The sequence below is a fragment of the Lathyrus oleraceus genome, chromosome 5, assembly GCF_024323335.1.
Source record: "Lathyrus oleraceus cultivar Zhongwan6 chromosome 5, CAAS_Psat_ZW6_1.0, whole genome shotgun sequence".
Lineage (NCBI taxonomy): Eukaryota > Viridiplantae > Streptophyta > Magnoliopsida > Fabales > Fabaceae > Lathyrus > Lathyrus oleraceus.
Genome location: NC_066583.1, coordinates 227,228,665 through 227,247,698, shown reverse-complemented (window position 1 = coordinate 227,247,698; position 19,034 = coordinate 227,228,665). Strand labels below are relative to the sequence as shown.

Here is a 19,034-nt window from a genome sequence, read left to right as displayed (position 1 = left end):
TGGACAGGCACCTTGACAAAGTTTTGTAACCAATGTTGGTTATCTGAATATTTCTCTTTTTCTGTTTCTGCTCTGCCAAGAGTTAGGTTTGGCCACCACCCTCTGGTTTTTGATTTCAACTTTTCTAGTCACAAAGCTATTGCTCCTTTTGAAGTTCCACAAAATGTGGACTTTACATGAGAATTGTTTTAGTTTCATCAGTAACTGTTGGAAAACTGACTTAGTAGGTTGCCTAGAGTTAGGTCCGACCACCACCCCTTGGTCTCAAGAAATGGAACAAGACAATTTTCAGAAACATGCACAACATGGTCAAAGACAAAACTTTGAGGCTTGCTAGTATTCAAAACAGAATTCAGGAAATGGGCCCTGATAATGATTTATTGAAGCAGGAAAAAGATGCTCAGTTGGACTTGGAAGTGGCTCTAAACAAGGAGGAGGCTTTTTGGCTAGAAAAATCCAGGATTATTTGGCATGTTGCTGGTGAAAAAAATACCTCCTTTCATAGGATTTCAAAGATCAAATGCTCCAAAAACACGATCACTTCAATGAAAGATGGAGACACTCTTCTCAATTATCAAAAGGACATTGTTTTGCATGCAGTCTCCTATTTTTCTAACATGTTTGGTTGTGCAGTTGCAAGTCAAGACCTCTCTATCATAGAGGAAGTCATTCCCCATCTTGTGAATTCAAATATGAACTAGTTGCTAACTTGCATTCCCTCAATGAAGGAGATTTCTTCTTTCGTTTTCAGTTTCAACAAGGACAACTCACCTGGTACTGATGGTTTTGGGGGATTTTTCTTTCAAACTTATTGGTCAATTATCAAGCCTGATGTTGCAAATGCAGTCATCCAATACGTCCTATTTCTGTGGAGAAACTTAAATTCAAGATTATCTCCAAAATATTAGCATATATAGGCTTTCCAATTTCATGCCTAATCTGGTTTCTAAGGAACATAAGGGTTTCATTAAATGAAGAGGCATCAAGGATTGCATTTCTTTAGCCTATGAGGCTTTCATTATCAGACACAAGAAAATCTATGGAGGGAATCTTGCTATCAAGGTGGATGTAAACAAAGATTTTGACGCCCTTGATTGGACTTTTCTCCTCAAAGTTTTAGAAAAGTTTGGCTTCTCATCTAAATTTTGTTCTTAGATTTCCAGTATTCTAGAATCTTCTTATCTTTCTATGGCTATCAAGGCGTGTATCATGGTTATTTCAAGTGTGGTAGGGGATTTAGGCAGAGTGATCCTATTTCAGACTTACTTTTTTGTCTTGTAGAGGAAGTTCTTTGCATAAGTCTCTCCAAGCTCATTTCTAAAGGAAAGTTGAACCCTTTGATGGAGTCTAGATCTCTGTAAGTCCCCAACCACATTCTTTATGTAGACGATATTTTAATTTTTTTTAAGTCACCATGGCTAATATCCATCATATCACCTCCGTATTCACCAGATATGCAATGCTTCAGGCCATATTTTTAAGCTTTCAAAATCCATCGTTTTTGCAAGAAGTATGAACAATGAGAGGATAAATAGGATTCTGGATTTTACAGGTTTTAGTAGAAGAAGTTTTCCTTTCAACTATTTGGGTGTTCCTATTTTCAAAGGTAAAGTCATGGTTGCCCATCTCCAAGGCATAACTGATAAGATGATTAACAAGCTGGATGCAACCGGTGCAATGGGCCAAAGAAATTTGGTCGAAGGACATTCCCATATTACACTCCTTTTGTTTAAGATTGATGCAAGACAAGGTCCTTATGGATGAGCATTTGCAAGCAAAATGGTGTTTCATGGCCTCCAATGATTTATCTGTCATGCTCATTCTGAGTCAACACATCACATTTTCTTTTCCTACATTCTTGTAAGAAAAATGTGGAGTTGGTTAGGAAATTTGATAAACCATGATGTGCATTTTAATTTTGCTACTGAAATATGGATTTGGTGTTCGGGAAACAAATCTCCCCAATGCAGTTTAACTATTAAATATGCCTTCATTTTTCTCATAAATGGGGGTTGGAGAGCTAGTAACTCCTGCAGATTCAACAATAAACCTGGGCATTTTAACTCGTTATGTTTGCTCATATTGTCTCTGGTCAAGCTTTCATTGAACAGTTTGAGTGCCACTTTCAAAAATTCAATGGACGATTTTAATATCATCAAGTCTTTTCAGGTTATGATTCACCCTCCTAAAGCACCAGTTATTACTGAAGTTTTGTGGAATCCTCCGTATATGGATTGGATCAAGGTTAATGTAAACGGTTCACACGCCTCTAATCTCATGGTTGTGTTGGTGCACGAGTTGATAAAGATGAACAATGGAAATAAGAGAGAAAAGAGAATAATACCAAACTTCCATTACTCTAAAAAGGTTACAGCAAACAAACACACACTGCTCTGCTACACTACACATACGACAAAAAGGAATAATGATATTATTTGTTCACACCGCTCACTTGCTTAAATACAAATGGGACTTAATGAAAATACTAAAGTACCATCTAACAAACTTTATCTACAAGTTTCTGAAAATTAATTAATTCTAACATCATCCCTTAATTCATATTTAGCTTAACCAAAACTAACAACATCAATTATATCCCTCAAGGAAAAAATTAATCAGTTTTGATCGCCTTTGTCAGAATATCTGTCAACTGCTTCTGGGAGCTTTAGTGCATAAATTCTAGTATTCCATTTTGAACTTGATTTCTTGGAAAGTGATACTTAGTCTCAATATGCTTGCTTCTCCCATGCAACACTGGGTTCTTGGCAAGATTGATTGCAGACTTATCATCAATCATCAGCTTCAGAGGCTTGTTTACTTTGATCTTCAGATCCTACTGTAATTTCAGAAGACACACAACTTGACATGCAATCACAACACCTGCAATATATTCTGCTTCACAGGTTGACAAAGCAACAATGGGTTGCTTCTTGGAACACCAAGAAATAGGACTGTCCAGAAACTTAAACAAGTACCCAAAAGTACTTCTTTTGTCAACTATGTCTCCACACCAATCAGAATCTGAGTAACTCATAAGTTCTGAGTCAGTTTCAGCACCAGAAGAGAAGAGAACAAAACTTCATACTTCAGAGTTCTCTTTATATATCTCAGAGTTATGACAGCAGCTTGGTAATGAGACCACTTCGGTTTACTCAAAAACCTACTCATCATTCTAACTGCATAGCAAATATCAGGTATGGTATTACACAAATACCTCAGAGAACCTACTAATTGCTCGAATGTTGTCGCATCTACATCATCACCATCAGAATCAGAGTCTAATTTCTGATTTGTATCAGCAGGTGTGACATCAACTTTACAATTCAACAGCTCAAATCTCTTCAGAAGCTCAGGTTCATCTTTCATGGCCTTCAACTAGACTTTCTGCTTGAGAGCTTCTTCTGTACTTTCGGGTTCAGAGTCTACTAACATGGCACACTGAATAACTTCCCCTTTAAAATATATTTCAGTATCTTGTAGCATGTCAAACTCTACAAACCTTCTCGAAATGTTTCTGATTCTTTGTGGCATCTGAACTTGTTCAGAACCTTCTGATTCTGAAACAGTATCAGATGTTGGAACTCCAAAAATACTGACTTCAGAAGCATGACCACCTTTAGAATCTGGAATATTCCCAGAATCTGGACTACCACCAGAATCTGAATCACCATCAAAATTTGGATCAGAATCAGATTCTTCCTCAAAATCAATCTCACCTTCTGATTCTGACTCACTCTTAGAATCATTTCCAAGCTCTGACTCATCTTCAGAATCATAATCAATATCTTCAGAAGTTCTTCCTTTAGAACCTCCATTTCCAGAGATTGGATTACCTCCAGATTCTGGATCATCATCAGAATCTGGATCAGAATCAGATTCATCTTCAGAGTCAGACTCGCCTTTAGAGTCTTCTTCATCTTCAGAGCCACCTTAAGACTTATTTTTTGATTCTGAATCACCTTCAGAGACAAAATCCTCTTTAGAGGCAACTTCTCCTTCAGCTTCAGAGTCATCTTCTGACTTTGACTCAGCTTCAGAACCCTCAAATTCTTTCCTCAGAACCTTCAGATTCTGACTCATCTTCAGAACCTTCATATTCTGACTCATTCAAAATCAGACTTGACTTCAGATTTAGAGTTATCTTCTGACTCTTACTCATATTCAAAGTCTCCTTCAGGATCAGAAATCGTCAATCGCACAGGTTCATTATCATCTGATTCATAAGTCATCAATAGCACAGGTTCATCATCAAAATCTCATTTGGCTATGTTTGCTTCTTCTTACTTGCTTTCCTTGTTTGACCAACAATCCTTAAGTGGTCAAACCTATTACATATGTAACATTGAACCATTCTCTTGTCAAGCTTCTCCCTTTCCTTATGATATTTCTTCTCAACAGAATTGGAGGCTTCTAACTCCTGAGACCTACCATGTCTTGTCTTGGCTTTTGACCAAGATTGCTTCTGGTCTTTCTTGACAAAAGAAGCTTTCAAAGTCTGCTTTGCCTCTCTCTCATAGGTTCTTTCAGTCAGACACAACTCTTGCGTCTCTAGACTGCTTTGCACCTCTTCTATTTCATGGTGCTCAGATCCTTAGAATATTCAATTGCTACAACGATGTAATCAAGCTGAGGAGTAAGAGATTTAAGTACCTTCTCAATGATACTTTATTCAGATAGAGTTTCTCCATACGACTTCATCTCATTTGTGATCAGAATCATTCTGGAGATGTAGTCAGGTGCCTTTTCATTGTTCTTCATGTTGGGATTCTCATACTTCTTACATAGAGATTGAAGCTTCACCTTCTTCACTGATGCATCACCATCGTAGCACCACACCAGTATGTCCCACACAGCTTTCGTCGTCGTCAAACCATCGATTTTTTCAAACATGTTCACATCCATACACTAATGGATGTAGAACAACGCCTTCTGATCCTTCTTCCTCAGATCATGTTGAACATTTCTCTGTGCACCCATTGTATTTTCTTGAAGTGCAGTGTAATCGTCATTGACGAGATCAATAACATCTTGAGCTCTAAACAACACACGCATTTGAATCATCCAATGATTTCAGTTTTTTCCATCGAACACTGGAAGCTTGATACTCAGATTGTCGTTTCTGTTCATCTTCAACCTTGTACAATACACTCGAATCTCCCCTAAACACAGTATTTCTCAATCCCACAAAATCAAGATATGTGATTTTGTTACGATTATGATAAGAAATTCAAAACGAATTCTCGAACATAAATCAATCACACAATGCCTCACCGTTTCACTTGTGTTTTCCTGTGGATCTGAACTAGAGCTCTAGATGCCAATTGTTGGTGCGCAGGGTGATAAAGATGAACAATGAAAATAATAGAGCGAAGATGGAATAATAACAAACTTCCACTACTCTAAAAGCAAACGCACACACATACACACTGCTCTGATATACTACACAAACTGCAAAAAGGAATAATGATACTATTTGTTCACATCATTCACTTGCTTAAATACAAATGAGACTTAATAAACATACTAAAGTATCATCTAACAAACTTTATCTACAAGTTTCTAAAAATGAATTAACTATAACAGGTTGCTAGCAATGGAGGAATTTATAGAAAAAACCAAGGTTCTTTTCTCTTAGCTTTTGCAGAAAACATTTCTTGTGACAATTCCATGACAGTTGAATTTTGTGGCGTTTTTCGAGCTATTGAGATGGCTAAAAACAAAGTCTTGCTCAAATTTTAGGTCGAATCAGACTCAATTTTGGTAGTAAAAGCTTTCTCTTCTGTCATTCATAACTTTGTCCCATGACAACTTAGAAACATATGGCACAATTGTTTACCCTTAATCACTAACATGTCTTTCTTTATATCGCACATATTTAGAAAAGGCAATAGTCATGCAAACTTCTTTTGCTAGTATGGCCGTAAATCTAATGCCTTGACTTTATTTGACTCCTTACCTTTGGAAATTAGGCAAAACTGAGTAAACAATAGAGTAGGATTGCCCAATTTTTAGGTTCAAATCCTCTTGAGTGGATTTTGGTTTGCTCTCATGGCTCTTTTGTGTATCAATCTTTTTTTTCTTTATATAGACCTCAAAATTAAAAACTATTTTTTTATGGATTATTAATATCTCAACACACTATATTTTTATTGATATAAATATTTCAAAAAATATTTATATTAATTTGATTCTAAGTATTTTATAATGATTTTTTGGTATAATCATTAATTTTTAATTTATTTTCATTGCAATTTTGCTTGATTAATTAAATCTTTTTCTTTTTCAAAATTCATTTAATTTTTTATTTTGTTGGATTGAACTCTAGACTTAAAAAAGGAATTTATATTTGGTTTGATTGATCTCAATCACGATTTTGCTTTAATATTTTTCTAATTCTGTGCAATTTATTATTTACATTTAATATTTAAAAAGAAATCTTCGTTCAAATCAGATATGTTAAAATGAATTAGCCCTTGCCGAACTCAAAATATTACTTGATTATAGTCTTACGATGGTTGCAGATTACCTAATCTTAAACTAATCATTTATTTATTGTTATATTTATAAAAAATAAAAATAAAATAAAGAATCTATAATATTTATTATATAGAATATATTACTTTAAATATAATATATCTTTATATAGTATAATATTTTTTAAAGATAATCTAACAAGTTTTTAAATATAATTAAATTTAAAATTGTTCAAAATAATACACAAATAATATAAATACAAATTAATAGAATATAAGAAAGTTTTAAAATTAAAGTTAATTAATATTTATTTATTTTATTATTGTATAATATTAAGAGTAATGTTAACTTATGTCCTAGGGACACAAGTTAAGAACTAAATAAAGAAATATTGTCTTGAGAATTGCGTATTGGTTATATTAAAAATATAAAATTTAATTTTTTAATTATTGTTTTCAATACAAATTTTCAATAAATGAGTTTCTTAACTTGTGCCCCTATGGCACAAGTTAGTATTACCCTAATATTAAATATTGGTGGTTGTTGGCTCCATATGTATTTTTTTTTTTTTATCTTTTTGAATTCTTAGATTGGGCTAAATCTAAATCTGATGTGATTATTGATGATTTTCATGCATTGTGTGTGGCTGTATTTTCTAGTTTGAGTGTTTGGATAAATTCACCATTATTGAGAGTTTTGAAGATTTATGGAATTGATAAAGTTACGAAATATATGATTTAATTGATGCATTATTGATAGTGTTTAATTGATTAAATTGGGTACTAATTGATGAAAGTATGAAGAGATTATAGTAGGAATTTAATATATAATGTTAGAATTTTGAAATAAGTTGTTTGGGTATGTTAGGGCATGTTTGGATGGGGTTTTGGAAGGGATTTAGATGCCTAAAACTGAGTATTTTTGTCATGGATTATGTGGTAATCGATTATCACCAGCTTAAAAATTAAGTCTTTTGGGATTTTTTGGGTCGGCAATCGATTACCATGTACTGGTGCAGGCTGGCAGGGAATTTTTTTTACGGTAAAACTAAAATGGCAGTAACTTTCGTTCCTTAAGTCCAAATGAGACCCCATTCGAAGCGTTGAAAAGCTAATATGATTTACCATCAAATGAAATTAGTTTCGGGGGCTGAATGTGTCGTGATGACATGAATAATTGATGAGAATTGTGTGTACTTATTGATGTTATATTGTGATTATGTTATGATGTTTGAGAATATTAATTACAATTGCTTAACAGTGTAAATATTGAATATTTATGATGTTGTTATAATGGTGTGGTTATAATAATGTTGTGTGGAAGATGCTTATATGTGTCGATAATGAATTGTTAAGCATGAATAATTGTGGTGATTGTTAAAGATGTTGCAAATTTAATTATACATATGTTATGTTTATGTTGATTATGTTGTTGGTGGCATACACAGTCAGAATATGGGACAATGTGTATGTGTTGTTGTTGTATATTGAGAGTCAATGCATTCATGTTGTCGGAACTTCAGTTCTTTTTTGTGAGCCTCGATCATATGGTGATGGATCAAGTGCGAGTAACTAATTCCTATTACGGGGGATTAGTGCAGCGTTACCTATGGTGATGGTAGCGATTTAGTGTGCTTCGATTCCAAGAGGGAATCTGATCCTATGGTGGTGATCCGGGAGTGAAATGAACCTAAGTGTTCATATTTGATACCACATGCATGGAGTTGCATTTTGAGTATGAGATGTATAATGAGATAAATGCATATGTATTGATGTTATGTGTAATTGGTGTGTGATTGGTATGTGAATGAGTTGTGATTAATGAGTTGGTATGAGAATGTAATTGATATAATGTGATTTGAGATTATATAGATTATGCTACGTGTTGGTATTCTACCTTGTAGTATATGCCTGTTATTATTGAATATGAATTCTTACCCCTTCTGTTTGAATGTTTTCCACCATGGACAACTTGTAGATACTCAGGAGTAGCATTGTTGAAGTAAGTGGAAGATAGCTCTTGGAGTGACTTCCATTAGTTTTGTAATTTTTTTAGTAGGGTCTTTCTTTGATCATGTAACATCGGGCTGAGAACGTTTGCTTTCACTCGTGTTGTTTTGTTGAAGCTACTATTTATATTTTGTTGAGATATTAAAGTGGTGGTGAGTTGAACAATACAACTTCTTTTGTTGTGTTATGAAAGTTGAAGTTTTTGAGACTAAATGTCACGGGTTGCAATATTGTGTTTATTTGGTTTAATAATGATTCTGTTGCGATGATACCCTAAGTGAAAGTGAGCATATGATGATAAGTTCTAAATTGTTATGTTATAACTCGTGTTATAGAGCATTTTATGTTTGATTGTGTGTGACACCCTGAATGGTTGACTTTTGTTTAATTAAATTCTATATTAAATTGTATGCAAGGTTTAGGGTGTTGCACCCATTGCAAGAACAAAGATGAAGACAAGCCCAACAAAGGCAAAGGAATAAAATGTCATGAATGTGAAGATTTTTGTCACATTAAAGTTGAATGTCCAACATTTTTAAAGAAATGGAAAAAGGGAATGTCAATCACTTAGTCTGATTTTGATGATAAGAGTGAAGAAAAAACAGATAACAAGCTGATAACTTTCACTGAAAAATATGAATTTGGGAGTGAGTCTAGTGATGAAGAAATCACTGATGAAGAGTTAGTTGAAAGATACAAACATTTGTACAGCCAGTGGAAGGAGTCATGCATGGTAGGAGAAAAACAGAAGAAAACTATGAGTGCTCTCCTTCTGGAAAAAGAAAAACTTGTTTCAACCATCACTGGTCTAGAAGAGGAGATCACCCTATTAAATTCTCAACTTTAAAATATGACAAAATATGTTTATATGATAAATAATGGCTCAAAAGTGTTGGATGAAATCCAGGAAGTTGGAAAGATGTCTAGGAATATGAAGGTAATAGGATTTGACTACAACTTCACAAGTAAAGAAACGAAAGTTCCCACTAAGAAGTTTATCCCTTGAGAAGAAAATTGAGTTTTTGATGAAGGCCGACATGTCTCAACAGCCAACTCGACATATGTACCCTCAATATCAAGAAAATAAGACCCCTTCTTGGAAATATCATCATTGTGGAAGATATGGCTATATAAGGCCCTATTTCTATAAATTGTATGGATATCCTCAGTCGTATAGTCAACCAAGGTTCAACAGAAAAAGGCAAGAACATTCAAGCAAGGAAAATGTGGAAGCCCAAAGAAACAATCACAAGTCTCATAGCTCATACATCTCTTAGAGTTTCCTCAAGAGAAGATTGGCACTTTGATAATGGATGTTTCAGGAACATGACTAGGGAAAAGAACTATCTATAAAATTTAAGATCATATTCCAATAGTTATGTTACCTTTGGTGATGGAGTAAGAGGAACAATAAAGGGTATAGGCAAATTAGTCTATCCAAGTATCCATAGCCTTGAGGATGTGTTGTTGGTAGAAGGATTAACTACAGACTTGATCATTATAAGTAAAATATGTGATCAAGGTCTAAATGTGAGATTTAACAAATCAAGATGCATTATTTCCAACAAAGATCAAGAAGTGTTAATGAAAGGATCAAGATCCAAAGACAACTATTATATGTGGGTATCTAAAAGAATGTCAACCCTCAACATGCTTGATATCCAAGGTAGATAAGACCAGGCTATGACACCAAAAAATTGGTCATATAACCTCAAGCGAATGAAAAAGATCATATCTAAAGATGTTATTAAGGGATTGCAAAAGCTCAAGATTGAAGAAGGAAAAATATGTGGAGAGTGCTAAAATTTGGGTGGATTTAAGAGGGGGTGATGTTGATTGCCTTCAAAATGTCGACCTCAAAGATGGCGAAAGGAATCCATACCCCAAAATCAGTTATAACTCGCGTATACATATAAACATACTCGCCTTCAACCCATTTAGGTCGCCTCATACGTGCCTTTCGCATTCCATGCAAGGCTCTATCAAACTATCGTCGTCATTTCCATTGGTTGATATGTACAAATACCCTCATAAGGATTTTTCCATTGCTTGATTATAAAATAAAAAATTAATGCCCACTACTTCTTTACAAAAAATGGTCAAGCTTGTTTTTGAAGTCGCCATCAGTAATCTCGCTGATCCTGAGTAAGAAAAGACCAAAACAATGTCACCATTTCCACTCTCTTTGTTATAAAAGCTATTATAACTACTATTCTACCTCTCAAACTTTGTCATTTCAAAATAATTTCCAATTCACTTTACCATCCACTCGCCTCAAACTCCCAAAACAACGATGCCATAACTTCCACTTCTCCAATTCACTTTACCATCCACTCGCCTCAAACTCCCAAAACTACGATGCCATAACTTCCACTTCTCCTTGTGGGTGTCAAGTTGAACTACATTACCACTAGTGCCATAATCCCTAAGGAATTTCAAGCTCTATGTAGGAAATTAAAAAAGGGAGAACAAAATACCTATAGTAAGGCTTCATTATAAGGTGAAGAAAATCAAGTTCGTAAGAGCAAGCGGAATAGAAATATGAAATTACTTCTAGGGGAAATGATTATTAGGCAAGTATGAGATGAAATTGGAAAGTTAATGCAGTGGCATTTATAAAAAGGAAGAAAATCCATCTACCCTAAGTAGTTATCATTAGTTTATAACCATCATTAGCGTGATAGAGCATCAAAGACTATGCACACAAGTATGTAGATCAACAAATAATCCATATAAACCGGTCATTCACAAGGCATTTTTAATAATTTATATCATTAATGACACAGTAATCTACCTTCGACCAAAAGGCCAACCATTCATACCATTTTAACGGCCATGATCAAATTCAATCTTAATCCTATAAATTACATCACCTTTGCATGTGACACCGTCTTTAAGCAATTCGCTCTTACAGACCTCACGATTGAGAAACAGAGAAATGTCATGTTTCTCTCTTAACCAATTCTCTTTTACAGGTCTCATGATTGAGAAACTGTGGATTTCCATGTTTCTTCCTTAACCATTATGTCCTTATAATCCTCATACTTAAGGGACTACAGAATGACAGGTCTTCTCACATAACCACTTCATCCTTATAGGTCTCATGTTTGGTGAGATTTGGAACATTATTTCATAATATAAGCTTATTAAGTATCAAAGGTTTCAACCCATTAACTCTTTTGTAGTCCAACTAGTTTTAATATATAATTAGCTACAAACATTAGGTATTAATATAAAACTAAAGGCTTATTCACTAATGAATTAGAAATAAATAATCTAAGAAATATTTAATCATATAGATAACAATTTTGCATGTGTATGTTTGTAAAGGATCTACGAGAGGAAGCGTAAAAGACTCGTTAAGGGGAGGCGATCTAGCATATCGCCCACACCAGCTTCCTAGTTGCCTTTTTATTGGAACGAGCACCCATCATTTAGTTATGACATACATTTCTCATGTCGCTCGACTTCCTATCAAAACATGGAGGTGACGTGTCCTAGTTCGTAACAGTCTGGTAGAAGGATTCAAATCAAGGTAGTCATATTCTCCAAATAGGGAAAATAACTACCCTCTTTCAATGCTTCTGAAAATAGGAAGTGTGGAATCTATCTTCTTGGTATCTGAGACCCATACCCGCAAGGTTCTTATAAATAACTCAATCTTGAGGTTGAAAGGGATCCAATTACCATTATGAAAAACATCACATACAAAACTTCTCATCATTCATGCGTGAACTTGCTATAAACCAAAGCAACTCTAAAATCCTCTGACATCCCTACACAACAAGGTGTTGTCAGGTATTATACTTTTGGCAAATACAGTTTACGCCCATCGTGGGGCTCCAATAAAACTAACCTAGGCCGCCATTACAATATTCTATTATATTGATATCCTTCCATTCGATCCATCTGTCCATCATGGTTAACAAGAAGGTAGTAACTCCAGCATATAGTGAGTCCGACAGCGAGATAATGTCATGGCAGAGATGCGAGCTGTCATGGACGACTTAAGCCGTCAAAATCAAACCTTAGAGGATAACATCCTCCAAATCCAACAACGCCAGTAAGAGGCTGACCCTCTGAAAGAGACTAAAATCCTAAACCCTCAGCCTCTCTCAGTTACAATACAGGAGTGCGGTGCTAGAGAATTTCAAGCCACCCTCACTTTCAAAATTTGATGGGCGCAACGACCCACATGAGCATGTCATCTCCATCAACATGCAGATTGTGATCATTAGAATTTTTGATTTCTTGAAATACAAGTTTCCTTATGACACCTTAAGAGATGCATTTTTAAACTGATACATGGGTCTTCCTCGGCTCTCAAGAGATGCATTTTTAAACTGATACATGGGTCTTCCTCGGCTCTCAGTCACCAACTACCAAAAACTCGTGTTTTTTTACACTTCAATTATAATAAACCAACATTCATTACTTAAGCATTGGCTTAAGATAATTTATGTGTATAATTTACACCTAAAATTTTGAGGAAAGCTAAATCTATAAATTTAATTTAGATCTCAATCACCATTTTCTTAAGCATTTAACAGATGAAATCTACACAAATTTTTATTAACTAGTTTACTACAGCATATGACAGAAAATGTCATCTTATATTATATCCGTGGCTTTACTAATGTTATTTCTAGGGACATGTCACATGTGATGGCCAAGAACACTCAAATTTGTGATATTTTGAAAGGGACTATCCATAACATTGACAAGATATTGTTGCGTAGATGTGAGAAAAGCTTTTAGAACATGCAACACCAGCCTTGTGACTTTGACATAAATGATTATTCCAGACAATGTTTACCCGTTAAAAGTAGAAATATGGACCCTTTTTGTGATGAATATGAATATGAATATTACCTTTTAAAACAAACAATGAATAACATAAGAGAATCTAAACAATTCTATTTCCACCCAAGTCTATTACACAATTTTTCTGAAATATTGTCAGCTTAAGTCTTATGTATGTTAGTCATCACAACTTTGTCATCAGTTAAAAAATACGTCAGTAGATTGAGTTCATGTCTTCTCTTTATCAATATGAAGAAATCAACTGGTTTTCTACTGCAACGGAATCTCATATAAGGACCAAACGAGGGTTGGATTTCGCGGAAGAGGTTAAACTCTCACAAGTTAAAGGGATATCACAATTTCACAAACATTTGTAAAAACTTGAGCACACGACTTCGGAGTACTGTGATGCGTGTGATGCAAATTAACATTGGTATGAGAGTGATCGAGAAATATACTTGTAGGTAAAGAAGCAACAACAATCCGACATTTGTAATTAATAGGAATGTTATCTTTTAAAACAATCAACAATGAATGACATATAACATATTCTAAGCAATTCTATTATAACCTCGAGTCTGTCACACGACATTTAAGTAATATCGTTTGCTTTAGATCTTACGAGAGTCTTCGCGAAACTATATGATGTTGAGAGCATATCTTATATGGTGAAACTTTCAACCAAGACAAGATATTAAGATTTATCAATTACAAAAATAGGGATATTCATCTTTCAAAATGGTGTTTCATTTTCTGAACATTTAACCTACATCAATAATTACAAAAGATTCAGGCCACAGATCTAGAAAGGGATGTTAAAGTAACATTTTCTGTGAACTGATTATATTGATTGGATTATCTTACCAGAAAGCTAAAAAGTCAGTCATAGATGCAAAGTTTTCAACAGCCTATCCAATATAGTCCTAAAATGACAAAATCTGGAAAGTGACAGATAAACTAGTTTAACTTTTCAATACAATATCTGATTGATAATGCAAGAATCCTGATTTTAAATTAATAGATCTGATTTTAGTAAAAATCTTATGACAAATACTAGTTTAAATCTATGTAACACCAACACTTCACATTGAAGACGTGTCTGACACTAGCACATGTGATTATCCCGACACGTATCCGTGTCAGTGTCGTGTTTGAGCACATGTGATTATCCTGACACGTATTCGTGTCAGTGTCATGCTTGGTGTTCGCGCTCTACAGGTCTAAATTCCGATGTTCGTCCCGTGCTGGAAACATCAGAGGAAATAAAGAAAGATTCCATAAAGAACTCAATCATCTCAAAGTAGATAATGGCAAACACCTATGAAGGATCATAAATCAGCAGCAACTTTCTACATTTTCATTTGCCAAAATTGGCACCATTAAATATTTCTAGACTTAGCTCTAACTTTCTGACAAAACGAAATTGCAACCACAAATTTCTATTATCAAATAAGCATCATAATGCCACTAAACACTGAATAAGATATTTTCATAGATACACTAGTCATTCATAATGTGATATAATACAATAAACAGAAAGGATATCAAATCCTAATCTTATCTTATTAGCTACATAGGAAAGTTCATAAGCAAAACAACAACAAAAAGGATTAAATTAGGGAAAACAAAGGAAAGAAAAAAGGGACTTTCCTTAATCTATTTTCCATTCAAAATCATCAAATCATGATTTTCAAGAACCTCTTGCACATGCAGTAATAACCTCACAACCTCTATTATAAGGATTAGCTTGTCTTGGATGACAGTTATAATAGGAAGCACCAGCTCTATCACAAGGAACCTTGTCTCTCTTCAAAGTATCATAGCTTATGTACTTTTTCTGCATTGCCAAAACTCTTCTATTTGACTCTGAATCCATTAGCTCAGTCTCAGTTAAACAATCTCCAATGCTTTTGGTGCTGACCCTCTTTGTGATTACCGCATCGGTTTCAGAGTGCTTCAACACACTGAGGTTAACAGTGGTTGATAACAAGGAAGTGCAGATTTGGAAATGGGTGTGAAAGAGGAGAAGGGTAAGAGAGAGGAAGATTGTGGAAGTGAATCTGGGTTGGGACATTGTTGTTTGTGTTTGGAGGCTTGTTGTTTTTGGGTTTGTGAAAGAGATGCTTGGTTGTTGAAAGGTCTTAAATTGGATAGGACAATGGTGTAGGGTACAGATACAACACAAGTGTACTCACAACTAGTCAACTATATACTACTTATGTGTGATATTTTTATGTAATACAATTTCTATAATCTCGTACATAATTGTGAGAGTCAAGGTTGGATTTTTGTATCTTGATATTCAGTAACAATATCATATTTTTGTTAATTAAACTAAGATTTGTGGACAAAAATATATGATTTTATATATAATTTTTAATAAAGAATGTATCTAACATGAGTTTTTTTTTTTAATAATTGCGCCTTTTCAAATGTAAATTTTCTTTTTTTTATTTTATAGATCAAATCTAAAATTTATATGTTCATAAACTAAACACAAAATGCATAATAACATACATTCCACTTGATCTTCAACACTTCACATTACACTAAGAAAAAACCACTCAGTTATTCATAGAGAAGTTTACATTAAACCCATTTCAGTTAAACTATAACCTTTCAAATCCCAAATATCAATATAACTGCTAAGTAGCTATTAACTCTGTCTTCATTAGTTCTTCATCTATAAGGAACTGTGACCAAAACACACAATTCAAACCGTCTGCAGTTGAGATATCTTGGTTGTTACTAGGACTAGGAGACTTTTGTGAGGAAGATAAATTTGTAGCTGCATCATCCAAACTCCTGTTTGAAAATGCTCCTCCGCCGTCGGATTCTTTATATTGGCATGAAGTCTTGAGTTTACAAAATTACTGATTTCTTGACAGTCTATTTCTGGTGATGATCTATCTTGCATTAGAGAAGATGCCGGAGTTGGATTTAAAAGACAGCATATTTGATCAAAATTACTTTCTTCACTTTTTTGTTTCGAGGAGAGTCTTTTTTTTACCTTCTGATAAAGCATAAATCCATATCAAAAGTAAAATAGGCCATGTTATCTGTATGCTCTAATGTTTCAGATGAAAAATTCAACAGAATCATCGGAGATACAAATCAATGCATATTTATATATGTCACGTTAAACGAGTCCAGTTGTTAATCTTGTTACATTCGCTTACTCCGTCATCATTTCCGTCTTCATTTCCATCTTGCATTATTCCAATAGAGTGATTGTGAATAGTTTTGTTGCGGTGAATATGAATTAGAAGATGATATTGATCTTTAAGATTTATTTTTCGAAATCCCTGATATTGAAACACATAATAATGAAACATAAACAAATTAGTACATCACCAGCCATATATTGCACAAACTTTTCATCTAATTTGTATATTGCAAAAACCTATTAATTACATCTATGAAGCACAGATCATTACATCTATGAAACGAACTGAGGGGACGTGGAAAGGTCACGGTCACCCCTCAATTTTTTATTTTTTTTAATTTATATATATTAAATTATTAAAACATCCTTATTTTAAATTAAAATTATTTTTTATTTTTTATTTTTTATTCAAAGTTAGATTAAAATACGGATAAGATAAAAGGCTCGTACCTTTCCTTTCTTTTTCATATGGGTTTGCTACCGGCACCGGAATCGGAATAGATTAAAGTGATCGGCATCTAACAGGTAAAAAAACTTTATTCATTCTTCTTTTATAAAAAATAACAAATTAAAGTGATTGCTTGATTTGTGTTTTTGAGATTTTTAGGGTTCTTCTTTCTTGATGTGTTAAAATAATCTATATGAGGTTTATTAAGCCAATTCATAACACTGTAATTTATAAATATAGTTATACACCGTAATAAAGTTTATTTAATCATTGTTGCTGCTAATTTCTAATAATGAAGTTACCGGTATTTGAAAACGGATTAAAGTTGATTAATTAAGTTTATTAATTTTTTTCTCTTTTAATTTTTATGTTCTCTAAATTGATTTTTGGGTCTGTTATGATATTATAGGAAGAGTAAAGATGAATAATAGGAAAATTGATTCTTTTTTCAAAAGGAAAGCATGTGAAATTGAAAGAGAAGAGAGAGATGAAGAAATTATAATCCCGACATCCGAATCTGAAACAGTTCTTGAGAATCCAACCATTGAAGAGCATCATGGTTTTGAAAATTCTTTGGAACGCGATCCTGGAAAGCGTCCTCCGATTTGGCAATATCCACCAAATCAAGTGGATGCAATACGAAGAGCTTATCTAAAATGGGGTCCATATCAAATTCATTTAGAAAACTATCCTTTGTCTGTTAACGAGGATCATCCGAGAAGGTTTCAACATATTTGGTTTAACATATTTCCATCATGGTTAGAATATTCACCATCTGAAGATGCCACATATTGCTTACCATGTTACCTTTTTAGCAAAAAACTAAGTGGACGTCCCGAATCACTTGTCTTTATTTCTATGGATTTAAGAAATTGGAAGAAAGTTAGGAATGGAAAACATTGTTCCTTTCTTAAACACATAGGGAAGGATCCTTGCTCACCACACAACAATGCAATGAAAGCTTGTCAAGACTTGTTGAATCAAGATGGTCATATTAGAAATGTTATTCAAGTGCAAAGTTCAAGTCAAAGAATGAATAATCGGTTACGACTCAAGACTTCAATTGACATTGTTCGTTGGATAACACTACAAGCTTGTGCTTTTAGGGGTCACGACGAAAGTAGCAAATCAAGAAATCAAGGTAACTTTCTTGAATTATTGAAACTTTTAGCATCCTACAATGATGAAGTTGCAAAAGTTGTGTTGGAAAATGCTCCATAAAATTGCAAGTATACTTCACATCAAATTCAAAAAGAGCTCTTGCAAATTCTTTCTAATAGGGTGAAAAAGAGTATTCGTGAGGAAATTGGTGATTCCAAATTTTGTATTGTTGTTGATGAAGCTCGTGATGAGTCAAAAAAGGAACAAATGGCTCTTGTATTAAGATTTGTTGATAAAGTTGGTTTAATACAAGAGAGATTTTTTGATGTGGCACATGTTAAAGACACCACATCTTTAACTCTTAAGAAAGTAATATGTGATATACTTTCTCGACATAACCTTGATGTTTCTAACATTCGTGGTCAAGGGTATGATGGTGCTAGCAATATGAGAGGATAATGGAATGGTTTACAAGCCCTCTTTTTGAAGGATTGTCCTTATGCATACTATGTTCATTGTTTTGCTCATCGATTGCAACTTGCATTAGTTACATCATCAGGAGAAGTCAAACCTGTTCATAAATTTTTTGAGAAGCTGATCTTTGTTGTGAATGTTGTTTGTTCTTCTACAAAGCGTCATGATGAGTTACAAGCTGCCCAATTAGAAGAAATTGCTTATTTGTTAGAGATTGATGAGATTGTAACTGGTAAAAGTGCAAATCAAGTTGGTACATTGAAACGAGCTGGAGATACTCGTTGGGGATCACATTACGATTCAATTTCTAGCTTGATAAACATGTATGAAGCAACTTGTTTAGTTTTAAAAAAAATTGCAAAAGATAGAGGGAGTTATGTTACACGTGGGGATGCAGATAGTTGTTACAATTACTTGAAGGCATTTGATTTTATATTTATTTTGCACTTGATGAAAGAAATCATGGGAATAACAGATATGCTTTGTCAAGTCTTACAAAAAAAATCAAGATGTAGTTAATGCTATGAACTTGGTTTGTTCAACAAAACATCTTATTCAA

At 33.9% G+C, this 19,034-nt stretch overlaps 2 protein-coding genes across 2 annotated transcripts; both read right to left on the bottom strand.

The window, feature by feature from the left end:
* Window positions 1-3,375: 3,375 nt before the first annotated feature.
* On the bottom strand, window positions 3,376-4,095 carry LOC127079889 (uncharacterized). Its single transcript, XM_051020242.1, has 2 exons — window positions 3,960-4,095; window positions 3,376-3,860 (listed from the first exon to the last, which is right to left on the bottom strand). The coding sequence occupies exons 1-2, from the start codon at window positions 4,093-4,095 to the stop codon at window positions 3,376-3,378; spliced, it is 621 nt and encodes a 206-aa protein (XP_050876199.1).
* Window positions 4,096-14,748: 10,653 nt separating this feature from the next.
* Window positions 14,749-15,470, bottom strand: LOC127083175 (protein RALF-like 24). The gene has a single exon (XM_051023422.1). It carries the CDS (start codon window positions 15,358-15,360, stop codon window positions 14,977-14,979), a length of 384 nt encoding a protein of 127 aa, XP_050879379.1. The 5' UTR covers window positions 15,361-15,470; the 3' UTR covers window positions 14,749-14,976.
* Window positions 15,471-19,034: the final 3,564 nt, after the last annotated feature.